At 39.6% G+C, this 16,607-nt stretch overlaps 1 protein-coding gene across 1 annotated transcript in view; it reads right to left on the bottom strand.

The window, feature by feature from the left end:
• ZC2HC1A (zinc finger C2HC-type containing 1A) overlaps positions 1-16,607 on the bottom strand; it is a 38,398-nt gene that overhangs the window by 7,660 nt on the left and 14,131 nt on the right. Inside the window, exons 5-7 of the mRNA XM_068672149.1 lie at positions 14,680-14,828; positions 13,509-13,605; positions 12,474-12,582 (exon numbers count right to left, since the gene is read on the bottom strand). Coding sequence (XP_068528250.1) covers positions 12,474-12,582; positions 13,509-13,605; positions 14,680-14,828 — 355 coding nt within the window. The remainder of the gene's footprint in view (positions 1-12,473; positions 12,583-13,508; positions 13,606-14,679; positions 14,829-16,607) is intronic.

Here is a 16,607-nt window from a genome sequence, read left to right as displayed (position 1 = left end):
ATACCTTTACAGACATTTATTATCCTGTCGCAATTTCAGAAGAATTAAGACCGAAGGTGACCTCTCTTGCTAAGCAACTTATGTTATACATCTAGTTGAATTGCTACTGCATGCAAAATTGAAAGCTTAAACAATTTTGTATGAGATGCTTAACTTTGCCATTCACACACTTGCAATTTGGTTATATTTTGCAATGAAATATCGACATATCAAGTTTGCTTCTTAGACAACGCATTTTTAGATATTCTTGATAGCTATCACCATCACTCACAACTACTGATACTTCAGTGCAAAATCCTAAGTATGTCTCCAATGACTAACGGCATGCATACCAAAGTCCAAGAACCTCTACTATAAACTGTCACCATCTGCATGGCTATGCTGAATTTAACAATGGCTAGTAGCTATTCGCATTTGTCCAGTGCTGTCGGCACGTAATATGCTGAACAACCTCCTTCAAGGAAGACATGTTCAATCCAAAATTCCAGTGGTCCTTTGAGTAAGTACAACATAAACAGTGAAGATGTGAATAGCAGATTAAAAGCATATACTCCTAACGAAATTCTGTCAAGAAGAAGAGTCAAGTCCCTGCTCTACAGACAAGGGATACTTGTAAGCACGTTTAGGAACTCACCAACCAGAATTTTCAACATCTTAGTAATGAATTATAATATGAAAAATTGACATATTTTTGAGGGTACACAGACAGGATTCATGACTAACCAACTATGACAAGGAACACACACACAAAAAAACTCTCTCTAAAAAGCTACCCATTCTCCTTTATTCCTTTTGCTTAAAATAGGAATCCAAGTTCAAACATTCTCGCCTTGTCTACAAAGTATCTCGGCTTTGGTTACAGCACTACCACAGCATTACAAGATTTAGACATGTTTCTGTCTCTTAAACCACTGTATTCCAAATATGGGCTATATAATTGGAATTTATACGATTTATTCTAGTAATTATTCCTAATTACACTTCTGCAGTATATTTTGAGGTATTATTTATGAAGAATCAGCCCATTTGAATTTGGCACCTTCCAAATTACATGGAAGTGTTAACTACAATGCAACTATGACCTTTTTAAAAGACTGGAACACCTTTTCTTTCAAAGCAGTTTTGATTTTAATCTTCCATCATAAAGCCTGTGTTGCTTACATTCTTGGACTATCATAGCTATCTTACAAAAGGAGGGGAAGTAAATATTTGACTTTAAAAGCACAATAAATTCCCTTTGTCATAAAACACTTCCCTGTAAGGCAAATATTTGTACATTTATCAGTTGTTCTACAGGCTTAAATGTTTACTTCAGCTCTGCATCATATAACTTCATTTTCATCTCAGGTTTACAGACTATATTACTCTTAGTCTAGATTCAGTGACAGAAGAAATCAAATCTGAAAAAGGGGTTTTCATCACCTTTCCATTCCTACAATGAAGCAGTTTACCTAAGAGATACTAATTATATTCCCACAACATTTATACTGAAGACATACTGGGCAGCAGGTATCTTTCAAGGTCATACTTTTGCTATTCAAATGGTTTTGAGGAACGTTTCTGTAAAGCATAAACCAAGCAGATTTGTAATACCAGGCAATAACTCATTTGGTCTTTTGATGGTACTGTTTGCTTTTTCATCAATGTCATAAAACCTTTGCATATCTATATACTGAGAGGGGATTTCATCAATGTGTATAAATACCTGAGGTGTGGGAGACAGAGGGATTTGGCCAACCTCTTTTCAGTGGTTTGTGTGGACAGGACAATGGGCAATGGCCACAAAATGGAGCCCAGGAAGTTCTGCACCAACAGGCGAAAGAACTTCATGGTGAGGGTGACAGAGCACTGGAACAGGCTGCCCAGGGAGGTTGTGGAGTCTCCTTCTCTGGAGATATTCAAGGCCCGTCTGTAAGCCTACCTGGGCAGCCTGCTCTAAGGAACCTGCTTTGGCAGGGGGGTTGGACCCAATGATCTTTCGAGGTCCCTTCCAACCCCTACAGTTCTGTGATTCTGTGATCTCTTCCAGTTTGCAGTGGTTGGCCTAACTTGTCCATCTTACTATTAAAATAAATGAAGGGGTACTCATAACTTAAATAGCAGTCTGGCAATCTCCTTATCACCAAAACAAACAAACAAAAAAAAGTACTTACATATTTGTATTTCCAGAGAATTCCTATTTACTAAAAAAGACATTTACCCGGTACAAATCAGACTTTAATAATCGAGCAAGCAAATGGGGTGCGTGTGTGTTCTTACATTAAAAAGAAGAATATTTCATAGACTTATAATTGTATTAGGTCTCCAAAATATATCTTAAAAAGCAAATAAAAAAAATTTTGCTAGTTTTCCTTACAGTCTTCAAAACACTCTCACATTTAGGCTTTTTTGTTTTAAGAATACCTTTTCTAATGTCAAATTCATCACACCGAGAAAAGGAGGCTCATATTTACAACATACAGCAACTTTATTAAGATGGCAGTGTTGCGTTAAGGGGTGTAGCTGATTAACTGTTATGGGCCAGCTAGGATTCAGGGTACTGAACTATCACAATCACAGAATTCACCAATAACACACTAACTGTTAGGGGGCTGGTTGGATTCAGAGCAGTGAGCTATCACGGTCACGGATTCACCAATAACGTATAACCACCCTTACTCTAGTCTCGTTTAATGAGAACTATCACTGCCAGGAACAGTGCAATCAAGTATGGTTTATTACAGCAACAGGTACACAGGTTCTTTGGATTGCTGGCGATAGTGACTGTCTGCAAAAGCAAGCTAGCATGCATGAAATACACAGGTGACACAGGTGTTACGGGTGTTACGGGTGTCACAGGTGCGCAGCCCAGAAATTAACGCGTTAAGAGGATTAAAGACTCTAGAAAGACTGATAACCAAGTGTTCAAATCTCACCCAAAGGTGTCCCAATGGGGGGGAAGAGAGGCTCAGCCTGGGACTGGTCCCAGGAGTCAGGAGGTCCTCAGGATGTTGTATTCCCTCGGGATGGTATCTCCCCTGACCATGGTATCAACCCTAACATCCCCTCTCTCTTAGGCCAATTTATATTATTTTCTATCTTTTAGGTGGAGCTTGAGTGACTCTAGTCAAGCATATTTTAGTTATGATTGGTAAAAAGTTCTCCCGTCTCCATTTTAAAGTAATAGGCTCCAAGAAATTCAGAGCGCATGCTCAGCAAGGGGTGGTCGCACCTTGGAGGTGGGTAGCTTTTGGGATGGAGGTGTGTTTTGGTATTATAATGATATTATAATGAGCAAAAGTACACCAGGGTACAGCATTTGTCAAAACATGACAGGCCCTTGGCTCAGAGTAGCAAAAAGTGCAGCTTATCAGTTTCGGTGTGCACAAGAACAACCGAGTCCCCACCTGGTCACAGAGCCTAGCCGTGGTGTCTCCACTCCACTCGATGCTCCGTACTGTTCCTTAGAGCCAGCACACCAGGTTTCCCCAGCGTGATAGCATCTAAGGTTGGAAGCCTAGGGAACACTCAGGTAATGCAGCTACACCCTACCCTGAAAGCCTCTTCAAGGCTGTACAGTTTCTTTAAAATGTGAATGTTAGTTTTATTTTCCTAGTTACTTCAGGTAATTGCACCACAGGCAGAAAGTAAAACATGTAAGTACAAGTCTTGTGGACTTTAGGGTTAACAAGAAGAAGAAATATATATATATATATTTATTTTTTTTGTAAAGGCTTAATGTTGTGCCAAAGGAGACTAATATGCCTTCCATTCTCTTTTATAGAGATTAAAAAAAAAAAGACTAAAGAAAACCTGAAAGAAAAACAATTGTTTTAATTATCAAAACACCCACTCACAATAGACAAACAAACAAACAAACAAACAAAAAAAACCAACATTATCTCTCCCTCCCACATGTGATCATAAGAAAAACTGTATCTCTTGAGAAATCACAGCTTATATGAGGAAGATCAGGACTTCATGTGAAATTTTGCATTATTATGTCAATATAGTAAACTTGCAAAAATTAAATCACATCTTCACTCCCATCTTGGTAATGTAATAAAATGTTTCTTCTTATTGCCAAAAAATAGTATATAAGCCCCAAGTGAAACATGATGAAACAATCTGAGCATTTTTATTGATCTTTCTGATATCAGAGAACTATAAACAAACAAACCAAAGTTGATGGAAATGTCTGGGCACCTGAAGATTAGCTTTTCTACAAGTTTTCTACCACTCAAGGGAAGTTATAAGGAAAACAAATGAACAAAAACAATAATGAAAAAGCTATACTTTTATACCAAGAGAAATAACTTTCTAAACTCACTGTGGGGTTCTCTGACTCTTGTTATATAACCTTAATAAACTGTAATGCCAGGAAAATAATTAAACAGCTAATTACTGTCAAGGAAGCTCACTATTTTTGATATAGCTTTTAATATCTAAAAAAAAAAAAAAAAAAAGAAGGAGCTTGTGTACCTCCAACATTTATATCATACAGCTTCTCATGCTACTTCTCCAATAACATCATATTAAAAGTCACTGAACCTATAAATTTTGCAAGGTAATTTGGGTTTTGGAAATTTCTTGGGAACCTTGCAATTCATATTACATCTGTAAAGAATCAAAGGAAACCTCGTCATAAGGAACAAAATTCAACAACACTAAATGATATTCCTTCATTATGAAACCAGAAGGGAATACTGAGATTTCAGTCTGACAATTTAGCCCCCAGACAATGTGGGACATCAGATAAGTACCCCTACTGTTCCTCTTCCCACTGCTCCTCCCAAACAGATGTTCTTGTTCAAACCAACTAACTCCGGAAATGTTTAATCAATTCCTGTTTGACCAAATACATATTTCCCAAGGATTGAGAAGCAGAACCAAGATTTTTGACACTGCACGACACTTACTCCTACTTGTCATGATTTTCTTAGTTCTTTCTGAACTTTAAATGATCAACGTTATCTGGAAACTCTGGGCACCCTCAGTGTAGAGTACTGTAGACAGTAACCTAGCAGCAGTCATGACTGCCAAAAGGAAGAACTGTAGTATCCCTTCCACGCTTAAAGACACACACAGAAAAAAAAAAAAAAAAGAAAAAAAAAGAGAATCTCCTGAAATGCAAATACCACTATAACATTTATTTACCTTTATTTCACTGAACAAAGCTGTGTAAGTTATAGTCTTATTGAAAGAAGTGAACTACTCTAAAGATACGTTGCTTTTAAAGGCTGTACATGCTGTATGCAAACGTAAGTGGAATTTAAAATGTATTGGCACTGGTTAGGTGAGCAGTTCACATTGCACTTCAGCTGTACTGGGTATGCCACTGACAGACATGACTCCCAGTCATGGGAGTGGGCTTAACATCAAATAGTAAAATTCATCTGAAAAAATAAAATAAGTCATTTCTAAGGGTACACTTGCCATACTGAAAAAAGTAACAATTTTCCAAGCCACAATAAAAGAAATATTACTGTTCACATATGAAATGTACAGAGATGAGAAATTAATCAGTATGTGCAAAAGATCTCTGGCTGGCCACAAAGAGTGTGTTTTTGCTATGGAAAACATGGGCAGAGGGGTGGAGTCTGTCTGTTTGCTTAGCCTTAGGAAAAATTGGGTAGGCTTGTCCTATCCTCCTGAAGTTCAGATTATTTCTGACAGTTCACAAGAACTGCCCTAGCCCTTAAAAAATGCAATACACACTGCTAAATTCTGTGCTCTTATAAAATATGCATCAAACTTTGGATTTTAACATCACTCACTGTCAGAATATAAGCCCAGCAATTTACATAGAATTACCTTTTCTTTTCCCAATTTTTCAACATGAAAAAGATGAAATCCTGTATTCACTCAAGTGAATGTTGGCTTTCCTACTGATTGCAATAGAGACCCATTACTCTTGTGCTCTCACTTGCCTCTCCAGGACTCAAAAATGACACAGTGTGACCCTTATGCCACACTTCCATTCATATTTATTAACCAGACATGTTACCCTGTTCAGGGAGAAAAAGAAAACTCTTCACAGCTGAGCTCAGCTGACCCATCCCTACCTAAATGTACCAACTCAGTCTCACTAATGCTAACCTAGCGTATGCTGATGATGTTGTAGTGTAGTCCTTCCTTTACTTGGGGAGAAAAAGAAGAGAAATAGTATTCAAAAAAGGAAGTTTATATAATCTGGTTGCATTTCTGTTCCTATAAAATAAAAATTAGTAGTGTAATATTGGAGTTGAATTTCATATTAAAACAAGCTACAGAATTTTTCCTTTATAAAGCTAATCACCTGAAAGACCCAGTTTGTTTTAGCCTTCACCTTTAACAGAAGTGCATCAATAGCTTCAGATGCCCGTCACCAAGTTTCAGACAGCAGTTCAAGAGTGCCACCTAAAGAGCAAGAGGAAAACTGCATGCCTGTGTATTTTAATCACATGTGGTTGGTTGTTACATTAGCCAGCAAAGTTGTTTCTTGTCTCTTCACATATTCATCACAATGAATTGGTGCCACGATTCTACAGAAAGGAGCAGTGTTTGATTAAACTGCCCACCTTACTAATACCGATCTAATTCATCCTTGACATCGCACATTCTAATTGTAATTCTATAAGCTTTACTACCTCTGTGTAAAATTTGGAATTACAACAATCTAAGCAAAAAAATTGAAGATTTCACTTCATACGTAAAACCCCACAAAATTAGGGAGTGAATAATACTGCAGGAGCTCATCTAGTACCAAACACTAGAATTCAACCAAGTCAAAACAAGTACGTAGGAATACTGAATATTAAAAACAAACAAACAAAACAAAACAAGAAGTAAAACAAAACGAACAAAAAAGCATTGTCTCTCAACATTCTGAACATTTGAAAATGTGCACTTACAACAGGATATTTGAAACACCACGCTCAGTCACTCAGATCATTAGCAGCTCATAAGGAAGAGCCATTTTCATTCTGACTTTAGGATACTGACTGTTAGTCTCTCAGTCCCTACTCTGATGGAATTTTATCAGAGGTAAGTATAAACGCTGGAGGTATTTCAGTAGAACCCTAAACATTTCAAACCCCCCTTTCTCTCCCAATACTGAGGGTGAGAGGATTAAGGCCAAAATTGTCACTAGCAACCAAACTGAGACACCTAACTTTTCCATGCTGTTGGTACTCCTACACCTCTTTGCTTCAACAGAACTCATGACAAATTTATTCTCAGAAGTGAATACAGCATAGCCAAAAGAAAGGGAAAGAATCATAAGGTCTCAGAATGCTTAGGAAAGGGACACATTAAATTGCCTTCTATCGATGAGAAGGCCAGTTAGTATAATGACCAAGAAATCATATGGACTGCTTAGCAAAGACAAAAAGACGGGAAGTTTTTGTTGTTGTTGTTGTTGTTTTGTTTTGTTTTTAAGAACAGGGAAGTGAGAAGGACTGCAGGCAGAACATACTAATCACATTTATACTTGCACTGGGTCTGACTGAGATGTGGAGATAACTTTCCCTGCAGCAGCCCATACAGTGCGGTGCTCTGCACGTGTAGCTAGAGCAGCGCTGGTATCACGCCAGTCTTGTGTCTGCTGCTGAACAATACTGGCACAGCATCAGGGCTCCCTCCAAGGCCCCAGGAGCCAGCAGGCTGGGAGTGGGCAAGAGGTGGGGAGGGGGCAGCTGACCTAAACCAACCAAAGGGATATTCCATGCCATATGGTGTCACACACTCAGCAATAAAAAGTGGGAAAAGGGAAGGAGAGAGGGGGCTCTCGTTATGAAGACATCTGTCCTCCCAGACAACTGCTACACGTATTGAGGCCCTGCTTCCTAGGACATGGCCGAACATCACTCGTTGATGGGAAGTAGAGAATAATTTCTCTCTCTGTACTTCTGTGCAGCCTTTGCTTGTGTTCTTTTTTGTTTGTTTGTTTTTCCCCTCTTCCTTTAATTAAATTATCCTTATATCAGCATACGAGCTTTTTTTTTTCTTTCCAGCATACTTTCATCTCCGCCTCTTCTGAGGAGGTAGGATAAGGGTGGTTGTGGTGGAGCTCAGCTGCCCAGCAAGGTAAAACCACCACAGTCTTCCACCACAGTCTTTTTTGGCACCCAATGTGGGGCTTGAAGAATTTGAGATAAGGATGATAGTTCAGAGAACTAATGGGCAACACATGGACTGGATGTTGTTGTTGAATGTAATAGTTGTGAAGAATTTCAGAAAGTAATACTTGTGAAGAATGTGTTGTAGTCATGTGGTGAATGGACAAGGGGTAGAGTTAGTGTAAATTGTCAAATTTGTGATGGTAATATGTCTCATGGTGTGGGGAATTTTTTCTTTTTGATGCAAATGAACTTTGTGAAGACTATGATGATTATGATTATTCTTAAATACACTTCTCACAGAGGTGAGCTGTGGGTTTACGTGGCAAGGTTTTGGTAGTGGGGTGGCTGCAGGGGTGGCCTCTGTGAAGTTGCCCTATATTAGATAACGGCCAGTTTCAGCTGGCTCTAAAGGGACCCACTGCTGGCCAGAGCCAAGCCAATAGGCAATGCTGGTTGTGCCTCTATGAGAGCAGATTTAAGAAACAGGGAAAAAAAAAAACTGCTGCACAACAGCAGCACAACAGAGAACCAGCCCTGCAGACCCCAAGGTCAGTGCAGCAGGAGGGCAGGAGGTGCTCCAGGCACATAGCAGCAGTTCCCCTGTGGCCTGTGGAGAGGCCCCTGGTGGAGCAGGCTGTCCCCCTGCAGCCCACGGGTCCCACATGGAGCAGATCTCCACGCTGCAGCCCATGGAGGAGCCCCCGGTGGAGCAGGTGGATGTGGCCTGGAGGAGGCTGCGGCCCATGGAGAGCCCCCGCAGGAGCAGGCCCTAGGAAGAACTGCAGCCCGTGGAGAGAAACCCACGCAAGAGCAGGGAGTCTGGGGGGAGCTGCTGCCCGCGGGGGACCCGTGCTGGAGCAGTTTGCTCCTGGGGGATGGACCCTGTGGTATGGAGCCGTGTGGGAGCAGTGCTTGAAGAGCTGCTGCCTGTGGGCAGTCCCCGCAGGCTGTTTGGGAAGGATGGCATCCATGGGAGGGACCCCACGTGGAGCAGGGGCAGAAAGTGACCATGAAGGAGCAGTGGAGACAAAGCAGTAGGGACTGACCACAGCCCCCGTTCCCCTGCACTGCTTGGAGGGAGGAGTTGGAAGAGGGTGGATGAGAGGAAAATGCTTTTTGTTTGTTCTTGTTTCTCACTGCTCTATCTTGCTAGTAATGGGTAATAAATGTCTTTAATCTCCCTATGTTGAGTCTGTTACAATACTTGTTGTGTGATCTCCCCATCCTTGTCTCAACTGTCAAGCCCTTTTTGTGTCTTTTCTCCCCCTTCCCTGTGAGGAGGGGGAATGAGAGAGTGGTTATGGTGGAGCTCAGCTACCCAGCTGAGTAAAACCACCACACTCCCTCACAACGATCTGAATCACTTCTACCCAATTTTACTGTTCTGAAGGGAAGATACAGGAAAAGACAGCAGCAAGAAGAGAAAAGCAAAAGTTTGATGCAAGGCAAAGAAAACCAAAGGTCTCACAACACAGGACAAAATAAAAACCCTTTTCCTTTCCCAGTTCCAGCTCCAATGTGTTTCTTCATCTAACACTAAGAATAACATTCCTCTTTGATTTCCAAGGCTTTCATCCTGACCTCTCAGTGTCTCCCCTTCATTTTCTACAGTTCTGATGTTCATGAAACGTCAATTTAATCTTCACCATGCCCTGTCCCCTCTGCCAAGGCTGCTGTTCCGAACTCTTTCTACAATCAGGAAGGCCACCTTGCATAAGCTTGCTGTAAGGATATGAACAAGGAGTGTTTGTATCTAGTCAAGGAGCTTTTCCAATGCAACAAGGGATAGTAAGAAAGGGAGGCAGTGATAGGAATCAAGTCTGGTGAGTCACATTAACTTAGAGCAGGTGAGAATGTAGAGAATTTATTAGTGAGAATTTATTCCAGCAGGGTTATCTGATTGAGGACTTCTAAGCTGGTAGACAATCACAAGAAACAAACTTCTCAGTCTATTTGGCGGGCTAACAAGCTACAGGCACCACTTGCAGGAAGGATGAACATTGTAGCTGGTAAGAACCACAGGGCCCCAGACTGGAATGATGCAGGAAACTGCAGAGCTCTGCAAAGGCATAAGGGACGTAGAAGGAGAAGGGCAAACAGGTAGAACAAAAGGGGAATACATAGGAAAGAGAATAAAAGGGCTGGCTGGCTGCATGTGAAACAGGGCCAGTCACACTTGTCTGGCCAAGCCCTGCAACTGAATAGAGCAGTCTGTCCTATTTCCTCATCATTAAATCTTTTCTTAACTCTCTGTATTCACACTATTTTTCCTGTGTGTGTGCTGCAAGGCAGGCCTGGGATATTGGGTGTACAGAGGGGCCAAGCTGGTACCCAAAGGATCAATGAACGTGTGTGTTTGAGAACCTTGACAGTGCTGCATGTGTGCCTGTACTAGTAAACTCCCTTCACTACCAGGCAGAGAGGAGGAAGGGATCTTGGCTGCCTACATCTGTTTTACGTGAGTCTCACTGAAGGCAACCCTCAGCTTGTCAACGTCCCATCTCTGTGTGTGCCTCAGATACAAGCTCAGCTTTACTGCAGGTTGAACCTGAAACATGGAAAGCTGCAGCTATACTCCAACCCAGCAGGGCAGAGATCTCAGGCCCACAGGTGACAGGCTGGGCTGCAGGTGACAGGAGAAGCAGTCCTGGGCCAGAGCAGCTGGAGGAGGCAGCCGCTGCCTTTGCTCTTTACCTCACTTAACGTTTGCCTTTTAGTAAAACCATATCTCATGGTTAGGACACTTTACTCTAGCTTATTGTGACACTGGAGAAAAAACCTCACAGACACTCACTCCCTCAGGCCTGCACCTCAACTACACAGTTTGAGTGGGCAGAGCAAGGAAGCACAGAACTGCATCCTCATGCTACATGGTGTTAGAATTGAAGGATAAGAGCTGTAATTTGCACTTGTGCATTAACTCTTAAGACTTGAGAGTGATAAATGAAAAATCACAAATTTATGCAATAAATAAAGCTGTTCATCCCCATGAGTTATTTCAGAATGTCTTTTCTTCTTCACAAACTTAAGCTGCTGTTTTTCTCCATCTTATACAGAGTTCATCCAAATTGATACTCATAGTTTATAGGAAGAAATCATCTTCAATCACCAATGATATAACTGCAATCAGTTTCTTGTTTATTTTTATGTTTTCTCTCACTGCTTCTTGGGGACCCTCAATGCTCTTCAAGCTTCCTGAAGCCAAGAAAACTTTACAGAATATCCTCGCAGGGTTTCCAGTATCACCAGCAAGTGAAGAGAGGTGATGCTTCCACTCTGCTCTGCATCAGTGAGGCCATACCTGTAGTACTGTTCCCACCCAGTACAAGAGAGACCTATACATAATGCAATGAGTCCAGCAGAGGGCTACCAAGATCATCAAGGGACTTGAGCACTTTCCTTTGAGGAGAGGCTGAGAACTGGGAGTGTTCAGCCTGCAGAGGAGGCTCAGGGGGGATTCTCAATGCCTATAAATACCTGAACAGAAGTGCAAAGAAGACAGAACCAGTCTCTTTTCAGTAGTGTCTAGAGCCAGGACAAGAAGAAATAGGCATAAACTGGAACACGGGAGGTTCCGTCACATTATCGGGAAGCATGTCTTTACCATGCAAGTGATAGAGCCCTGGCATAGGCTGCCCAGAGAGGTTGTGGAGTCTCCTTCCTTGCAGATCTTCAACAGCTGCCTGGTCATCGTCCTGGGTAGCCTGCTCTGGGTGCCCCTGCTTGGGCATAGGAATTGGACCAGAAAGTCTCCAGAGGCCTTAAACACATTACCCATAGTTACCAGTCTTAAATCCGTAATTTTAGGGAATTCTAGTAATGCACATCTACCATTTCGTGTTGCTGTCATAGAGCACAGGATTCTATTGCCTTACTTCTGTTCATTCATTGGTTGCCTCATGTATTTTAAGGAGCAGGTAGGAGTGAAGGTGTGCATCCTTTTGTGTTAAGAGGAAAGATCCTGTCACAATTGGCTTGTGGTCCATGGCAGAGACCTCTTATTTTATTTTCATGAAATGAGAGAAGTAGTAACTTGGTAGTATGCCTGGTAGTTTTCTCTTTTTCTCTTTAAGTCCTTCCACTTTTACAAAGAAAAAAAAAAAACAAACAAGACTCCAACCATTTTTGTCTGTTCTATAACTTGCTATTTTTCATATCTAGTTTTATCACTTTACCTCCTTTCCTGTTATTTTAACATTACAAAATGCATCTTTGCCTTCTCCAATATTCCTTAATTATTAATTGCATTTATAAATAAAGGATGAATTCAAACCACTGCACTTTTGAAGCTTGGAGAAAACAGAAAGAATACATAACCCACAGACACTTCTAAAACCAGCACAACGTAAGTATAAAATAAGCTATAAAAGATAACGTTAAGTAGGAACTTACCCTGCTTGTGGGTTCACCATTCCCAGTGAGTTTTTATGCGCTGGTGATAATGTCTGAATTTTGCTCCCACTGGACCCAGACGAAGACAGTGCTTTACCTGAAGAGGCACCTTACAGTTTAAAGTAATAAGGGAAATATAAGAAAGCATAAGATTCTGTTATTGGAATGATACATTTAAAATATATATTTATTGTAAAATTCAAAACAAGAGTTTTAGAAATATTATACATTACACACATATAATACATACTTCTTGTATTAAAAAATAACAAAATACTAGCACAAAACAAGTATGTTTCCAAAAGTGTATAGCAAATATGCAATTGAGAAAAAATATTCTAATAATTGAATGTTTCTTCAGAAAGAAAAAGGAAAGAAGTCTAGAATAAGTAAATGTACATACTGAACCTTACTGTTATCAGAAAAAAGAATAAATCTGCAAAATATTTTTATAAATTTATGATTACATTCAGCGTACAAATTAGTAGAGAATACAGCAATAGAAAAATCTGATGTAAAAAGATCAGAAGTAGATACAATCATGCATTACTTCACAGAATGATTTTGCAGGTGAGCCCTACATGCTTAAGAGTCTTGTTGGATAGGGGCTAATCTGTGGCCATTCCATTTGTTTACTTATTTTGCAAACAAATGCTTGCAGTTCAACAATAAATTTGGATGGGGCTTTGGCCAACCTGGTCTAGTGGGAAGTGTCCCTGCCCATGACAGGGGAGTTGGAACTGGATGATGTTTAAGGTCCCTTCCAACCCAAAGCATTCTGTGATAGATATCATATACGTAGTTAAAAAAAACAGGTTATGAAAAACATTGATATAAAAATGGTATCTTGAAAGACAGAAGTCATCTTATCCTGTAATGAGACACTAAGCTTCTCCTGTGAAATTTTTACTCCTTCATTTTAAATCACTGGGCCACACTGTAGAAATCCTTCCAGCTATAATACAATTTTCACAACGTAGTTTGATAACTAGTATTCAGAAAATAAATGCAAAATTGCTAACATTAATTTCTTACCTACAACTGTTTTGCTAACACCACTTGGCTGTGGTAAGCGTGATGATGATGGTGTTGATCCTGCAGAAGGCGCCTTCTTAACTGCAGCAGGCTTGTACTGTAACAAAATACAGCCTAGAAATTTAAGCAATTAAATCAAACTATCTATGTAACATGATAGGTAGTTATCTCAGGCATGCTGAGAAAACAAACTATGATTACTTAGTAACTAACTTGTTTCTGGTGCAGGGGTCACACAGTTTCTGCTGGTCTGGTTTATTATAAAGAAATTATACTAGTAGGAAAGATTGTCGACACATACTTTAATCCTTCATTTGTTATAATCACAACTTAACCACTGCAATTCTTACCCTGATTTGCTTGAATTCTCTAAACCTCTATTTAGACAAAAATATAATTCTGTACCTTTATTTGTTTAGTTTGGAGAAGAGAATGCTCAGGAGAGACCTTATTGCTCTCTACAAACTACCTGAAAGGAAAGTGTGGGGAGCTGGGGGTTGGCCTCTTTGCACAGGTAACTAGGGATAGGACTAGAGGGAATGGTCTCATGGTCTCAAGTTGTGCCAGGGGAGGTTCAGGTTGGAAACGAGGAGACATTTCTTCTCAGAAAGAGTAGTCAGACACTGGGATGGGTTACTTAAGAAAGGTTGGATGTCGTACTTAGGGACATGGTTTAGTGGGTAATATTGGTGGTAGGTAGACTGTTGGACCACATGATCCTGGACACCTTTTCCGACCTTAATGATTCTATGATTTTTATTTGTCCACTTCAGGAACAGTGTTGAACTGGATTCAGAAGACTTGCACAACATAAATTAAGCTCTGTCAACAAAAACTACTTTTACACTTCCTGCTGCTACCCTTTTCTGTCATTTTCACAATTACACTTCCTGCTGTTACCCTTATCTGTCATTTTCACAAATCTCCAAATAACATCTATGACTGTTTTAAGCTTTTCAACTGCTGCCATCTGATTTACAAATCTCCAGTTGCAACTCTCATATGAAACAAAAAACCTCTTCCATGCTTAGGTTCTAATAAAAGAATATTTTAGTATCTAAAACAATAACATTATAGAATAAAACAGTTAATTTACAGGCAACAAACTATTAAAGAAGTTTGATTTTATATCCAATGCAAATTACAATTTAAGAAAAATGTTTTTGTTCACCTGAGTTCTAGTAGGAAGCTTCCCTTTGGTATCAGCTGCCAGTTTCCCCTTATTAGTAATACGTGCTGCTTGTTCCTTACAGAAATTGATGTGTCTGTCGGCTGCATTTTCATTAAACCTCCTTTGACAATAGGGACACTGAATGTAATCTTAAAAACATAAAAGCCTAACATTAATAATGAGTTTTAACAAGTGTTATTTAAAAACAAACAAACAAACAAAAAACAAAGTATTTTAAAGACTTTTGAAGACCAACACCAGCCCCAGAGAAAAATCAGCGTCGCTTAAATCTGAAAATGAAACACAGATTACTAGGGAAAAGATTATTGTCTTCATGTAACACACGAGGCTGATGGATAAGGAGGAGAAGAGTGGTTGAGAATCAGAAGCAATTTATGTGAAATCAGAAACGCATTGAGAGATGCTACTGAGCAGGGAAGGTGACCAAAGAGGTAGATGGACATGGCTGGGAATTCAGCTGTCAGGAAGTAGACAAGAGAAGAGGTCTAATAAAGAACACAAATACAGTTCAGTTTGTTCAAGATATGAAAGTACGTTAAAACCTTTCCCATACAGATAATCTAAAGATAACAAATTATCTTTCCTCTGGCAATTTTTAAAGAATTGAGTAATACCAACTGGAATACTGGAAATTAATAGAACCAGAAATATAACAAGATAACCTGAATCAAAGAAAACACAGCCAAAATTAGGAGACAGGATAATTGGTGTCTGCATTATTTTTTCCCCGAGATAAATTTAGTCATACCATGAAGAATAATGCTTGCAGAAAATATTAACATTGGACATTGGGGGGGAAAAAAAAATGGAAATATACCCCTTAAAACATACTGCCCATCAACAGTAAAGTATTTGGGCTGCAGTTTCAGATAGATGTTTTACTGCTTAGAGATATGAATTTTGAATTAATTCCTCAGAACATGGTATTCTGAATCATAAACATCAACTTTGAAAGAGCTGAACACAAACACAGCAGTTTAAATTAATATGTTCCCATCTGATTTTAGAAATTTATTAAAGAAAACAAAGATTCAACAGTCATTGCCTCCAGAATGAATTAGACATTATACAATCCAAAATAAGATTGAGATTACATGTTACTACTCCAAATACAGCTGATCTAGTTTAAATAGTTAGCCCTTACAATAAACAAAATTTCAAATAGGTCAAATGTTTAATGGCTGGCAAACTATGAATCGTGACTCAAGAAGGCCACGGGAAGAACACAGCCTTCACAGAAGCGATGGCATGGGAACCTCATACGATAACAGCAATTGTTTATTTTTACATAAACTCCACTACTGTCAGAACACTCAAACATAAACTGTACCTTAATAGATGGAAAGTCAGAAGTAAAAGAACTAATAACCATCATCAAACTATGACAGGCCCAGACAGAAAATAAAAAAATAATAGTAATATTAATAAGAAGAAATCCATGAAGCAAGCAACTATGGAAGCCCCTAGATCATAAAAAAGGCCATTTGTAACTAGGGCAGGGCTGAATTCCCACAGAAGACCTCCAAAGCCCACTAAAGTAAATAGATCAGACAATAAAGGATTAACATGTACTCTTAAGTATGAGGGATTTTATGTTCATCCTCTGTAAAATGCTTAGCACCAGACAGCTGCCTGGCTATTACAGTTGCAGTATGGTTGAGAATGGAAGTGATATCTGGAGATATCTGGTCCAACACCCCTGTTCAAGCATGGACACCTGGAGCAGTTTGCCTGGAGCCAGACAATACAGTCAGTACAGAAGAACTGTTAAGATTCAATATAAGCATTATACAAACTAATCAAATTAAAACCAGGCAGTATATATATACAGCCAAGTTCAATGTAAATAGGGCTGAACCTTCTCAACATCTTCAGGCTATTCTGCACTATTTCTAAAGAAAATCCAA

The sequence above is a fragment of the Anas acuta genome, chromosome 2 (genome assembly GCF_963932015.1).
Source record: "Anas acuta chromosome 2, bAnaAcu1.1, whole genome shotgun sequence".
Lineage (NCBI taxonomy): Eukaryota > Metazoa > Chordata > Aves > Anseriformes > Anatidae > Anas > Anas acuta.
Note: the sequence above shows the minus strand (reverse complement) of the source record. Positions and strands in the feature narration are given on the sequence as shown.